The sequence below is a fragment of the Centropristis striata genome, chromosome 19 (genome assembly GCF_030273125.1).
Source record: "Centropristis striata isolate RG_2023a ecotype Rhode Island chromosome 19, C.striata_1.0, whole genome shotgun sequence".
Lineage (NCBI taxonomy): Eukaryota > Metazoa > Chordata > Actinopteri > Perciformes > Serranidae > Centropristis > Centropristis striata.
The window spans coordinates 33,491,220-33,505,223 of record NC_081535.1 but is presented as its reverse complement, the minus strand read 5'-3'; the positions used below and the strand labels follow the sequence as shown (position 1 = coordinate 33,505,223).

General features: G+C 34.8%; 1 protein-coding gene across 2 annotated transcripts in view; it reads left to right on the top strand.

Annotated features, from left to right (window-relative positions):
* The window catches only part of clip1b (CAP-GLY domain containing linker protein 1b), a 56,714-nt gene extending 51,088 nt beyond the window's left edge, over positions 1-5,626 (top strand). For both annotated transcript variants that reach the window (XM_059357473.1, XM_059357472.1), the window contains 5 exons: positions 1,781-1,856; positions 1,953-2,118; positions 3,514-3,566; positions 3,655-3,767; positions 5,082-5,626. In XM_059357473.1, coding sequence (XP_059213456.1) covers positions 1,781-1,856; positions 1,953-2,118; positions 3,514-3,566; positions 3,655-3,767; positions 5,082-5,316 — 643 coding nt within the window. In that variant the 3' untranslated portion in view covers positions 5,317-5,626. The remainder of the gene's footprint in view (positions 1-1,780; positions 1,857-1,952; positions 2,119-3,513; positions 3,567-3,654; positions 3,768-5,081) is intronic.
* The last annotated feature ends 8,378 nt before the right edge of the window (positions 5,627-14,004 follow it).

The following is a 14,004-nucleotide window of genomic DNA, read 5'->3' as shown; positions in this document are numbered from 1 at the left end:
TATTGTACTTTTTACTCCACTACATTAACTTAAATGCTTAACAAATGTATTAGACCACCTGTCATAAAAACGAGAAAACATAAATATTTTAGAAATGTTTCAAAAGCTTGTTTAAAACTAGAATGTTATTGTTATTTATTTGGCAAATAACAAACTGAATTCACCTTTTAATAGCAGATTTGAGCCGGATCACTGGGCTTCTCTGAGAAGTCAGAAATGAATCAACATTCAACCACTAAAACTCATTTTTCTGTGCAGGAATGCAAGTACATAACTATAATTTAACGATTTAATCAAGAAATAATAATGTGTTTATGTAAAACAGTACATTTGACAATTCATGGATAACAAAAACAATTATGTTTTAGCATTAAAAATATAATTTGGATTAAAGAGCTTCTGCATACTGGTGTATTAACCATTACAGAAACATAAACAATGATTTTGGTAATTACTGATGCTGTTAATTAAGGACAGCTGTGGCACCTGTGGTCTAATACATTTGTTAAGCACCGTAGGTGACTTTTCAGGTCGAGATTTAACATTAAAAACATTATTAATTTAAAATGATTATACATGTTTGTACATTAAACCTCATAACAGCATATTAAATAGTTAAAAATGAGTCCTACCTGGACAACAGGAACCAAAGTAATAATCCAGTAATAGATTTATAGATAAAACAGTCTGAGTGGGGTCATTCTGCATAAAAAGTACTTTTACTTTTGATACTTTAAGTACATTTTAATGCTGATACGTTTGTACTTTTAGTTCAGTAAGTTTTGAATGCAGGACTTTTACTTGTAGTGGAGTCATTTCACAGTGTGGTATTAGTATGGGATCTGAATTCTTTTTCCACCACTGTATATTTCCATGCATTTACATTGAAGGTATCCTGTGGAGTTTTTTATTTATTTTTTACCACAAACCCTGCTGTGGATTGTGGAGTGTTTTTACGCAGTCCTGCAGATGAATTTACACTGTTCAGATGTGCGAGAGTAGGGTGCTTTAACATGCAAAAATGCAACATGCAACATGCAAAAAAAGGTACACTGTGGTTTCCAGGAAATCACAGTGTACCTTTAACCAAGCAAACTATGCATTATAATAAAATGAGTCTCCATGCTCTCTATAAGTCAAAAAGAAAAAGAAAAAATGGCCCAAAGTTCAGTTTTATGAATGCACTAACTCATATCATATATCATACTAAATCATATAATTTCACAGTTTCATGGTCAGTTACACGGTGGTGTAGTGGTTAGGATTCTTGGGTCGCTGGTTCGACTCCCGCCTGCGGCTCCTTTCCCCCAGCTGGGAGTCGAACCCCATTAGGCTTCTTCCCACAGTCCAAAAACACGCACTTAGGTTTAATTGGTGACTCTAAATTGTCCATAGGAGTGAATGAAAGAATGGTTGTCTGTCTCTATGTGTCAGCCCTGTGATAGGATAAGCGGTTAACGATAATGAATGAATAGATATTTAGTTTCATGGATAGAAAACAGAGCAGCTATCTTTACGTCTCTCAACAAAAACCACAACATTAGATTAAAATAAAACTAAATGAAATCAAGCATGCAGAGAGATTATAATAAAGATATAAAGTCATAAATCTATTCTGGTCTCAGAAACACTGTCCTTAGATCTTTTAATCTTTGATCTCCTCTTTATTAAGAACATAAATAACATCTTTAAGAGAAAGTTCTTTTCCTCAGCTGTTTTTGGACAAAGATCAGTCAGTCAACATATTGTTCCTCTAAATCTCTCACTTTTATCTCTGCAGAGAAAACATTTCTAATCAGGACACAGGAGCCTTAATATCAGACAAGGACCGGGAGCTGGAGACTCTGAGGAACGAGGTACGCCACGACTTTTAAACACAAGTTCTTTTAAACTTCAGCCTGTGTTTTCTGAGCCGTGTGAGGTAAATTCCTGTGTTTGCTGCGTCCCTGCAGATCGCCGTGCTGCGAGGAGAAAACGCCATGGCCAAGACGCTGCAGTCGGCCGTGGAGGCTCTGGAGAGAGACAAAGCTCAGCTGCAGGGCTGCGTCCACAACCTGGAGCAGAGGCTCATGGGAACGCAGGCCTCAGAGGGAGGAGACAGGGAAGCTCCGCCCACAGGTGAGGAGACTACCATAGGGGTGTTTAGAAGTCTTTCACAAGGAGGTTTTTATTGTTATTAACTAAGGCCCCGTTTACACCAGGACGCTTGCGGGTAAAAATGACAAAATATTTTATGGGAAGTGCCTTTCGTTTAGACCAGTAGTTCTCAACCTTTTTGAGTCGCGACCCCCAATTTAATATGCATGTTGTCCGTGACCCCCGCTCACTGAACACAATCTCACACGCACAGTTCAGATCACCCAAAAAAGAAACAAAATGATCATAAAAGACACAAATTGACCACAAAATGATCAAAAAAGACACAAAATGAACAAAAAATACACAAAATGACCAGAAAAGACACAAAATGACCAAAATAGACACAAAATTACCAAAAAAAGACACAAAATGACTAAAAAAAGACAGAAAATGACTAAACAAAGACAGAAAATGACCAAAAAAAGGAAACAAAATGACCAAAAAAGACACAAAATGACCACAAAATTATCAAAAAAAGACACAAAATGACTAAAAAAGACACAAAATTATCAAAAAAGACATAAAAAAGACACAAAATGACAAAATAACACACAAAATGACCAAAAAAAGACATTAGGTGACCAAAAAGACTAAAACACATTAACACAGTGGAAACAGAGCTGACTTCAAGAATGATTTGGCGACCCCCAAAAATCATCTCGCGACCCCAATTGGGGTCTGGACCCCAAGGTTGAGAATAGCTGGTTTAGACGGTGACGGCGTTTTTGGGGCTTAAAAACGCAAAAATCTGAAACCACCCTCCAAAGTGTAAAAGTGTAATCCGCTCCTCCGTAGCGTGTCGTCTACACTGACAAGACACAAAACTCTGATCTGATCTGCTCACGTCACGTATGTGTTTACGTCACATACATGCTCCAGGACAGGAAATAAAGAAACGTGGGATTATTTCCATGGTGGGACCTTCAAGCTGCTCTGGCAGCTCTAATAAACTTACAGGAGTCTTTCCACCAAATGTCCAGGATATGTACAGATAGTATTAGTGAACAGAGAAGGATCTGGAATTACCTCCATCACATTCTGGATGCAGCGATTGGTGGGAGGAGCCAGACGGCTGTGAACGAGACCTGGGAGATCTAGTGATGGAGGAGAACTTTGTGGAAGGAGTAGCTGATGAAAATGTGTGGTGTGAAAACTTCCACATGCCCAAAGATGCTCTTATGGCTTTAAGTGATGCCGCCTGGCTGCATACAATTGAATTTCACACACTTTTGCGTCACCGTATGCAGCAGATTTCCTCCTGAAAACGCTCGTCTAAACGAGGAATAAAAAGTGAAGACGAGACGCCACTTTTGCGTCTTCTGTTCAGACCGTCATCATGTAAACGGAGCCTAATTTTTCTGATTTCTTCTGTAGGCAATGCAGCTCTGGAGCAGCTGAGGGAGGAGAAGGAGTTCGCTGAGGGCCAGGTGAGACTGTCTTTCTAATTCAGGGTTCTCACTTCTTAATCTGTACAGAAGCGTGAAGGTGATCTTTGTCTCGGTTTGTCTCCTTCAGATCAACTTCCTGAACAGCGTGATTGTGGACCTGCAGAGGAAGAACGAGGAGCTGAAGATCAAACTGAAGAAGCTGGCGCTGGCCGAGTTCAACGGCAACGACGGGACAGACGGGTAAGAGATGTAGAAAAAGAAAAAGGACAACATTTTAGGCTCTGTTGTCTGTTTTTGACCCCTTTTCATTCTGCCTGCATGTATCACTTTTAACCCTTTATAGGGCACTCATCTAAGTACTTGTACTGCAAGTGATTTGTTTCTTACCAAGATAAAAGAACTTAGATTTAAAAGTGTTAGATAATTTATCTTGTTGTAAGAGTTAATTTCTTATTTTTAGCATTTAACATGCTTATTTCTAGATTTAACAATCTTAATCTAAGAAATCTTGTCAAGGTAAATTATCTGTCCATGCAGCAAGATCATTTCCCTCAGATTTACTGTTTGTTAGAAAAATTGCATGAGTAAACCTTGAAAATTGAATAATCTGACACCAACAGGAAAATACCTCACCAATTATTTCTGCGCAGTCTTTGATGGGGAAATGATGAGCTGGAGACGTCTGAGTTCTCAGTTTAACATAGTTTTATTACAATACGTCAAGAAATGTGAATTACAGAGCTCTGGGATTCACTTTAGGAATCAGTTTAACTGTCCCTGATACACACAGACAGGTTTCAGGTCATGAAGTCTGAAAACCTCGTCTCTACTCCTGCAAAAAACCCCAGTTCCACACTAACATAGTTTAATTATATCATGAAGGTAGATTTCCTCCAGGAAGTCCCGCCTTCCCCCTCCGCTGATTCGCCAGTCTTCTTTCACACCGTCACACATCAGGCCACCTGGGCAAAACAATCACTGCTGCCCAGGACAAGACAAGGCCTTGTGGCCTGCTAACAAAGTTCTTATGACGAACATACTGCCTTAATATGTTCTACAGAAATATAACAAGAGCCCAACTATTCTTCAATATCTACATGTTCTTTTGAAGTTTAAAAAATATAAGACAGACAATACTATTTTTTGTGATTATAGAATCTTAATTAGTTTAAGCAAATGGAATATATGTAATCAAAGTAATCATAGTTTTCTACATCAACATTAACACACAAACACAATCATTGTATCAAAATCATATTACCTGATTAATATAAATGCATAGAGATAGACATTATCAAGGTTTAGTGAATTACGCATGCATAGTGACCTGTGATGACTGTTGGAGAAAAATCACAAAGAGAAAAAAGAGAGGAAGACAGTAACATTTAATTTTAAAAAACGTATAATATTCAAATTATTCTAACAGATCTCTCTCTAATTATTCTGACAGCAGCTCCACATTTAGTGCTGTAGTGAGTATTTGCAGCAGCAGCATGGTGTGTGTGTGTGTGTGTGGGGAAGAAGATAAATGACACTGTTTCCTCCGTCCCACAGGTTCGTTGAAGGCGTGTCTAAGCGGGACAAGAAGGCGACTCCTCGTCTCTTCTGTGATATCTGCGACTGCTTCGACCTCCACGACACCGAGGACTGTCCCACTCAGGCCCAGAGCCCCGACTCGGTACCTCACACCACCTACCACGGCAACCCGGCCGACCAGAGGCCCTACTGCGACATCTGCGAGGCGTTCGGCCACGCCACGGAGTCCTGCAACGACGACCAGACCTTCTAGTAGCTCCAACAGACTCTTTACCTGCATCCTAACCCTCCTCTTCCTCTTAAACACAGCTAACCTTTTACTCTCCACAGCCTGACCCACTCAATCCCCTCCAGATTTTTCCATATTGTATTTTTATACTGTATTTATGCATATCACTGGTAGCCACTGTCCTCTACTCTGCAGCTCTTTTCTCTGAAGATAAACTGTCTTGCAGAATGCTCGTCCAAATATGCTGCTTTGGTGCAATATTGATGTTTATAACAAAAACCGATCTGCACTTTGTCGTTTTTATCGTGTTTTGCATTTAAGTTTGTTTCTAAAATAAGAATAAGTGTTTGGTTTTTTTTGGGCTTTTATTTGTTATTGAGCAGAAAACGATGCAACTTAATGAAGCACAGTTCAAACTGAAGGGAAAATGAACTCGACATTCCTCAGAGAGTTACTGCCATGGCAAACATTTTACTCATTTTTTAATGTTTTATTAATATTTTACACTGTCTTTCTTCCAGATCATCAAACAACGGAAGAGTATTAGGGCCACTGACAGGAAAAAATCTCTAATATTCCAAGAAATAAGGTGTAATATTTTGAGGAAAAATGGCAGGAATTTATGAGAAAAAAGCCATTTTGAGGAAAAATGGCAGGAATTTATGAGAAAAAAAGCATTTTAGAGGAAAAAAGAAGAATTACAAGAAAAGTAAAATCATTTAAAAAACTCTCACAGTCAAATCTTTGGTTCTTCTTATGAGAAAAAAGCAATTTAGAGGAAAAAAGAAGAATTACAAGAAATAAGGTGTAATATTTTGAGGAAAAATGTCAGGAATTTATGAGAAAAAGCAATTTAGAAGAAAAATGGAAGGAATTTATGAGAAAAAAGCAATTTAGAGGAAAAAAGAAGAATTACAAGAAATAAGGTGTAATATTTTGAGGAAAAATGGCAGGAATTTATGAGAAAAAAGCAATTTAGAGGAAAAATGGCAGGAATTTATGAGAAAAAAGCAATTTTGAGGAAAAATGGAAGGAATTTATGAGAAAAAAGCAATTTTGAGGAAAAATGGCAGGAATTTATGAGAAAAAAGCAATTTATAGGAAAAATGGAAGGAATTTATGAGAAAAAAGCAATTTTGAGGAAAAATGGCAGGAATTTATGAGAAAAAAGCAATTTAGAGGAAAAATGACAGGAATTTATGAGAAAAAAGCAATTTAGAGGAAAAAGGGCAGGAATTTATGAGAAAAAGCGATTTTGAGGAAAAATGGAAGGAATTTATGAGAAAAAAAATATTTTGAGGAAAAATGGAAGGAATTTATGAGAAAAAAGCAATTTAGAGGAAAAAATAACAATCACAAGAAAAATAAAATAATTTAAAAAACTTTCTCAGTCAAATCTTTGGTTCTTCAATACCTTCAACAAAATTCATTAATATCAGGCTTTAAACATTTCATGCCACAACTCTGCCCTTCAATGATATTATAAGAATAAATTATTATTTACTTTTAAATTATTAGATTTTTCCTATAAATGTGAAGTTATTCTTAAAATCCTGATTTAATTCCCAAAATATTCTAACTTTTTTCTGGGAATAATAAGGCTTCAGTTATTCTAGAAATATTTCAATTTTATACTCACAATATTCTTGCAATATTACGACTTTATTCTCAAAATATTACAACTTTATTTTCAAAATATTACTTATTTATTCGTGTTATGTTACAACTTTATTCTCAAAATATAACTACTTTGTTTTCAAAATATTACACCTTAATTCTTGAAATATAATCACTTTATTTTGAAAAAATTACAGCTTTTTTTTCACAATATTACGCCTTATTTCTAAAAATATTTTAACTTTGTTAAATTTTTTATTCAAATTTGTTCTTAAAATAGTACTTTTTGTTCTCTTGAATACTCTGAATTCATTCCTGAAATATTACAACTCTTTTTCTCAATAAATATTATAATAAAAATATGTAATATTACAACTTTAATCTCACAATATTATGATTTTTATTCTTTTAATAACACAACTTTATTTCTGGCTTTTCTAGTGGCCCTAATTCTCTGTTCTCAACCTAAATATTAATCTATGGAAAACCAGAAAAACTTGATTTAGATTTAGTCTTACATTGGAAATTGTAGCTTCCAATGTTCCTGGCTTTATCACTGTCCTCACAGTTTAAACTTCTGGTTTTACTTTAGAAGACAATGGGATGTAAGTGGACTTTAAATTAAAGGGACACTCCACAGATTGGACAAATGAAGGACAGTTTATTTATTTACTTCATGTTTTTTCTTCCTTTTTTTAGTTTTTTACAGCATTTTTGTGACAAAATAATCTCACCACAATGTCAATTTAACCCTTTATCAGTCAAAGAACTATATTTGGTAACTTCAGGTAATATTTTGAGGAAAAAAAGTTGCAAATTTACTAGATTACAGTGGCAAATCTACAAGAAAAAAAGTTGCAGATTTAAGAGATTTAAAGTGGCAAATCTGTGCGAAAAAAATCGCAGATTTAAGAGAAAAAAGTGGGAAAAAAGCAACTTTTTTCTCCCAGATTCACCACTTTAACCCTTAATAGGGTACTCATTGAAATACTTGCAAATTCCAAATTTCAACCCTTGAGAATATTGGAGGATATTACATACTGACAGAATGTGTAAAAAAAAACATACGAAAATAATATTTTGAGAAAAAAGTTTACGAGATTAAAGTGGCAAATCTACGAGAAAAAAATGCGTAGATTTATGAGATTTAAAGTGGTGAATCTGGGAGAAAAAAAGTTGCTTTTTTCCCACTTTTTTCACGTAAATCTGCGACTGTTTTCGCGCAGATTTGCCACTTTAAATCTCTTAAATCTGCGACTTTTTTTCTTGTAGATTTGCCACTTTAATCTAGTAAATTTGCAACTTTTTTCTCGAAATATTACCTGAAGTTACCAAATATAGTTCTTTGCCTGATAAAGGGTTAATATTTCTGGAGCTTCTGTAATAATCAGTTTCCAGGAACTTTAGGTGTGAAAGTTTATTTCTTTAAGCACTTAAAATTTAACCTCCAACTCCAAAAGCTCCGGAGCAGAAATGAAACAGACTTTGTGATGAGTTTTGTTTTTTTATAGCAGCATTTTTCACATCACGTTTCCATCGATCATCACACAGGTTAACATCCTCGAACAAAGCCACTGAAAGTTGTTGCATTTTGTTATTTATTGTCTGTTTCTCTAACACGTTGGTTTTCCTACAGGAAGATAAGCTAGCACTGGTCTAAAGGTGTACAGTCTGTACTGGGACTACTGTGGTCTAGGCGGGCTTCTGCCTCATGTTACAGGATTATTAGATGCATTTATAGAAGCCTCGACTAACTTTAGTTTTGCACTGTCCACTTTAAAGATTCAGCAGAAAACAAAACGGCGCTTTAACTTAATGAGTCCAAACAAAAGGGATTTTATCATGAAGGTCAGTTCAGATGATTCTGTCACGTTTCATATATCTCTTTAAAGATCAACTTCCACATTTTGGGATAAAACGCTTCTGTCAGAGAGTTAGAGGAGAATATTGACACCTCTCATGTCTGTTCGCTTCATATGGAGCGAGTTAACCCTTAATAGGGCACAATTAAATATGCAAATACTTGCAAATTCCAAATTTTAACCCTTGAGAATATTGGAGGATATTACATACTGCCAGAATGTGTAAAAAAAACAAAACATACAAAATTATACTTTGAGAAAAAAGTTTACGAGATTAAAGTGGCAAATCTACGAGAAAAAAATGTGCAGATTTATGAGATTTAAAGTGGTGAATCTGCAAGAAAAAAGGTGCTTTTTCCCCACTTTTTTCAATGTTGTCAATGTCAACATTTAGCATTATTAAAATTGTTAACCCTTTATCAGGCAAAGAACTATATTTGGTAACTTCAGGTAATATTTCGAGAAAAAAGTTGCAAATTTACTGGATTAAAGTGGCAAATCTACAAGACTAAAAGTTGCAGATTTTAGAGATTTAAAGTGGCAAATCTGCGCGAAAAAAGTCGCAGATTTACAAGAAAAAAGTGGGGAAAAAGCAACTTTTTTCTCCCAGATTCACCACTTTAACCCTTAATAGGACACTCATTGAAATACTTGCAAATTCCAAATTTCAACCCTAGAGAATATTGGAGGATATTACATACTGACAGAATGTTTAAAAAAAAAAAACATACGAAAATAATATTTTGAGAAAAAAGTTTGCGAGATTAAAGTGCCAAATCTACGAGAAAAAAAAGCGCAGATTTATGAGATTTAAAGTGGTGAATCTGGGAGAAAAAAGCTTTTTTCTCTGCGACTTTTTTTCGCGCAGATTTGCCACTTTAAATCTCTTAAATCTGTGACTTTTTTTCTTGTAGATTTGCCACTTTAATCTAGTAAATTTGCATCTTTTTTCTCGAAATATTACCTGAAGTTACCAAATATAGTTATTTGCCTGATAAAGGGTTAATGCTGGTTAGCTTTGCAGGGGAAACAGCTGCCTAATGATTGTTTTACACTCAGCTTTTTGCACAAATTACAAATTCTTATTGAGATGATTTTGAGGACAGCTGTTGGCTGTTGCAAGCAACTGCTACATGGCTTCTACAGCTGTATAAACCCAAATTAAACTGCTTTCACTGTGGTTTAATTGCAATAAAATGATCAAAAGTAAGCAGAAAAACTACAACATGATGCCGATCGATAAAAAGTCTGAATTCATGCTTTGTCAGGTCTGTCTGCAAGATCACAAGCAAACAAGTTTTAAATATTTGTTTTCTGAATGGACTCTGGAGAGTCTTGATGCTCTTAGGTTAGTTGCATTGTGGGTAATGTAGGCGCCAGGTTTTGACAAGGAAGAGTCATAAAATTAGACGATTTCTCTGGTTCTGCTGCATCAATTAGTACCTCTTTTTTAAACTTAAACCATCATATGTCTGATAATATTATAATAGAATAATAATAAACCAGTGGATTAATCCTTTAACCCATTTTAGACTTTTTTTAATTTGATCAGGAAACATTTGTTCTAATTCGGAACAGCACAATTTTTAGATCTTAACAAAAAAAACCAACATTTTTCAGATGTTTTCCATATGAAATATATTTTCTACACTGCATATATGCACATATCTTTGATCTTCAACTTGTTATGGGTTTATAGAAACTAAAAAACCTAATTTAACTTCTTGTAAACTTTGATATATTACCATTTTCTTATCAAACTATATTTGTTAATTTGCAAAAACAAAAGCAAAAACTACAATTTTGATTGATTTTCCCTTGATTGCACAAAAAAAAAACTTGATTCAGCAAATTTTTTAAATGCACAACAGCCATTTGATTGGACTACTCTTTTAAAAAAACATGATTTAGGAAAATAAATCAAAATGGAGATATCTGTTTCTGCAAATTAACTTATTAAATGAAAATATTAAATTTCTTGCACCAACAGACAGATGTTAGAAGTGTCAATCATCTCATCTAATTCTGTGTATTTCCCCCTAAATGTGGAACTGTTCCTTTAAATGAACCCTGTAGTATATTGACGTGTATTTGACTCGTTCTTTAAGCACAATATTGGATCATATTGAATCTTCCAGTGTAACAGTGTATTATAATACATGACGTGACTAACCGTTAACCCTTTGTGAGTCTTTGTAAATACGGATCAGAGGAACGTGTACACAGTGCCATGACACAACAAGAGCTTTTAATGTGTACCACATTTTATTTTTCTGCCCTGTTGATAAGACATTGTATAAGGAGAAAAGAGAAGAAGCCCATTTGTATAGACTTTAAAAAACATTGTGTACTTTATATAAGTGATGCGTCTAATTATTAGTGTACTGTTTTATATATGTGACTATTTCAGGCGACATCTGGAAATGGTTTGGAGGTTTTACAGATGTTGACGTGGTGTAAAATGTCACTGTTTTCTATGTACCGTAAACTCCTGAACAGTCCAATAGAAATACTGAGAAAAACCAGCTGGTGTTCATGTTTTTTATTTCACTACAGCAGTATTCTTCAAGCTCTCAGGTAGGGGTGTGCCATATCATATCGTTCACGATAATATCGGCAGTGGTGGAAGAAGTATTCATATCCCTTACTTAAGTAAAAGTACTAATACAACACTGTGAAATTACTCCACTACAAGTAAAAGTCCTGCATTCAAAACTTACTAGTAAAAGTACAGAAGTATCAGCATCAAAATGTACTTAAAAGTATCAAAAGTAAAAGTACTTTTTATGCAGAATGAACCCACTTGGATTGTTTTATATATTCTAAAAATATATTGGTGGGTTATTATTTTTGATGCATTTATGTACGGACTGCTTTAATTTTCTCAAGGTAAGGCTCATTTTTACTACTTAATATACTCTTATGATGTTCAATTTAAAACATGTTAACATGTTAGCAAACATTTCATATTAATGTTTTTATGTTAAATCTTGAACTGAAAAGTAACTAAAGCTGTCAGCTAAATGTAGTGGAGTAAAAAGTACAATATTTGCCTCAAAATGTAGTGAAGTAGAAGTATAAAGTCACATAAAATGGAAATACTCAAGTAAAGTACAAATATCTCAAAATTGTACTTAAGTACAGTACTGAATATTGGTATATTTTTTTTATGGTTAAAAAAAATGCATATCATGATATTGGCAACATAACGCCGTTCGTTAGCCACAAGCTAACATTAGCTAACAATTAATGTTGTTTTAATCACAAAAAGCTACTTACTCTCTGTCGCTAATCACATGCAGCTTTCAAAATAAGAGCACGGTGTGTTAACAGAATCTACCACAGAATTTACAAGAAGACTGTCAAAATAAGATGCCTTAAATAAAACATACAAGAACCTTTATTCTCCTTTACAAAATGTCATTAAAATATGCCCCCGGAACCCCTAAATGGTTATTTTTATTATTTGCTCATACTCAAGAGTCATTTTTTTTTTTTTTCATTTCAGAGTATTTTTTTTTTGCATTTGGCAACTGTTGAGATTTGCACTTCACACTACATTTTAGATTTGTATTTATTTATACAGACTAAAAAAAATCATATTTTCTATATATTTTTAAGTATTTCGTAATATCGTCAAGAATATCGTTATCGCAAAAATAGCCTGAAATATCGTGATATTATTTTAGGGCCATATCGCCCAGCCCTACTCTCAGGCTGCATTAAACTCCATTAAACTGCTCATTAATGAACCCCTCAGAGGTTTACCGCTCCAGTTTTCAGGAACTCCTCTGGGCTGTTTCAAACAGGTGTGTTTAGTCATATTCAGGCTTATTTTCAGGAAATTCTGCTTCTTAAAGGAGTTTTAAAAAGTCAGTTATATGGAGATAAATTCATCTAGAGCAGCCAATCAAACTTTCACAAAGTTTTTTATTTTTTGTGTATTAAAAAGTCTCCTGTGTTTACTGTCAGAGATCAGACCAACTATCAGGCACATAGGCTCCATCAGTGTTGGGACACCAAAGATATCAGTCACTTCATTCACAAATCTGCCCTACAAAGCAAAAAGGCAGTAACTAGGCAGAGTGCAGAACTGAGAAAAATGACTTTAAAGTTATCCTGTAATCCAGCCTAAGTAGTTATAGGTAGATTATTGGACATGTGGCTGTTTTGTTACTTTATATTAGCTTATTTTTTCTACATATCAATCCTCATATTTCATTTTATATTTAAACCCTATTTTGCAGTTACTGTATTCTTGCTTTGTATTACTTACCAAAAACGTGGCACCATACCAAGGAAAAAGGCAGTAGATTCTCCAAAATAAAACAAACGATAAACAAAATAATTTTTCGTGAAGATGCCGCGAAATCAGCTGTGTGTCACCATGGAAACAGTAACTTCACTGCGCAGCAACACGGTTATTTTTTTGTTGGGTAAAACATAACCAGAATACAGTAATGGATGTTACTGAACTCTTGCTTTGTTTCACTAGGGCTTTCTGCAGTTACTGTACAAACGACTACCATTTTTCTCCAAAACGACACACATTTGAGATAAGATGTTTCGTCACATAACAAAGGATGACTTGAATGTCATGAAAATGATAATAAGTTACTGCCTTTTTGCTTTGTAGGGCAGAATAGTAGACCAATACCTTTGTAGCTCCACACATGCCCAAAGGCAATGACTATAATTATCAGTCTCAGAATTGCATTTCCAGCAAAGCGGGGAAATATTAGCGTGCATTTTCTTCTTGACAACAGGTGTTATATGTTTGCCATGTACGATTCTGAACTGTCTGGATTTGTTTACACAATGTTGATGACCTGAGACTAGACTTCAGCCAGTCAGCTTCATCTATAGCAAGGCCTAGATCTTTCTCCTGAGCTTGCTTGGTGGTTTGTGAGTTCAGAGTAATGCATTTCTTACTAATATATAGAGACAGAGCCAGGAAATGATGTTATTAGTCATCAAGTTGGTGTCTTAAAACTATGAAATCTCTAATTTGTAAATATCTGTAGAAGGCACCTTGATTAGATAAACCAAATTGCAGTTGCAGCTGCTGAAAGGAAAGTAAAAGCTGCCCTTTAAATAGATCACCTAGTTTCATCAGCCCTTGGGGGCTCCACACTTTAAAGCCCTGGGGCCGGATTCACAAAGCATTCTTAAAAAGAAAATACTTCTTAAGTGCCACTTTTTTCTTAACTCTGCTCTTACGACAAAATTTAGG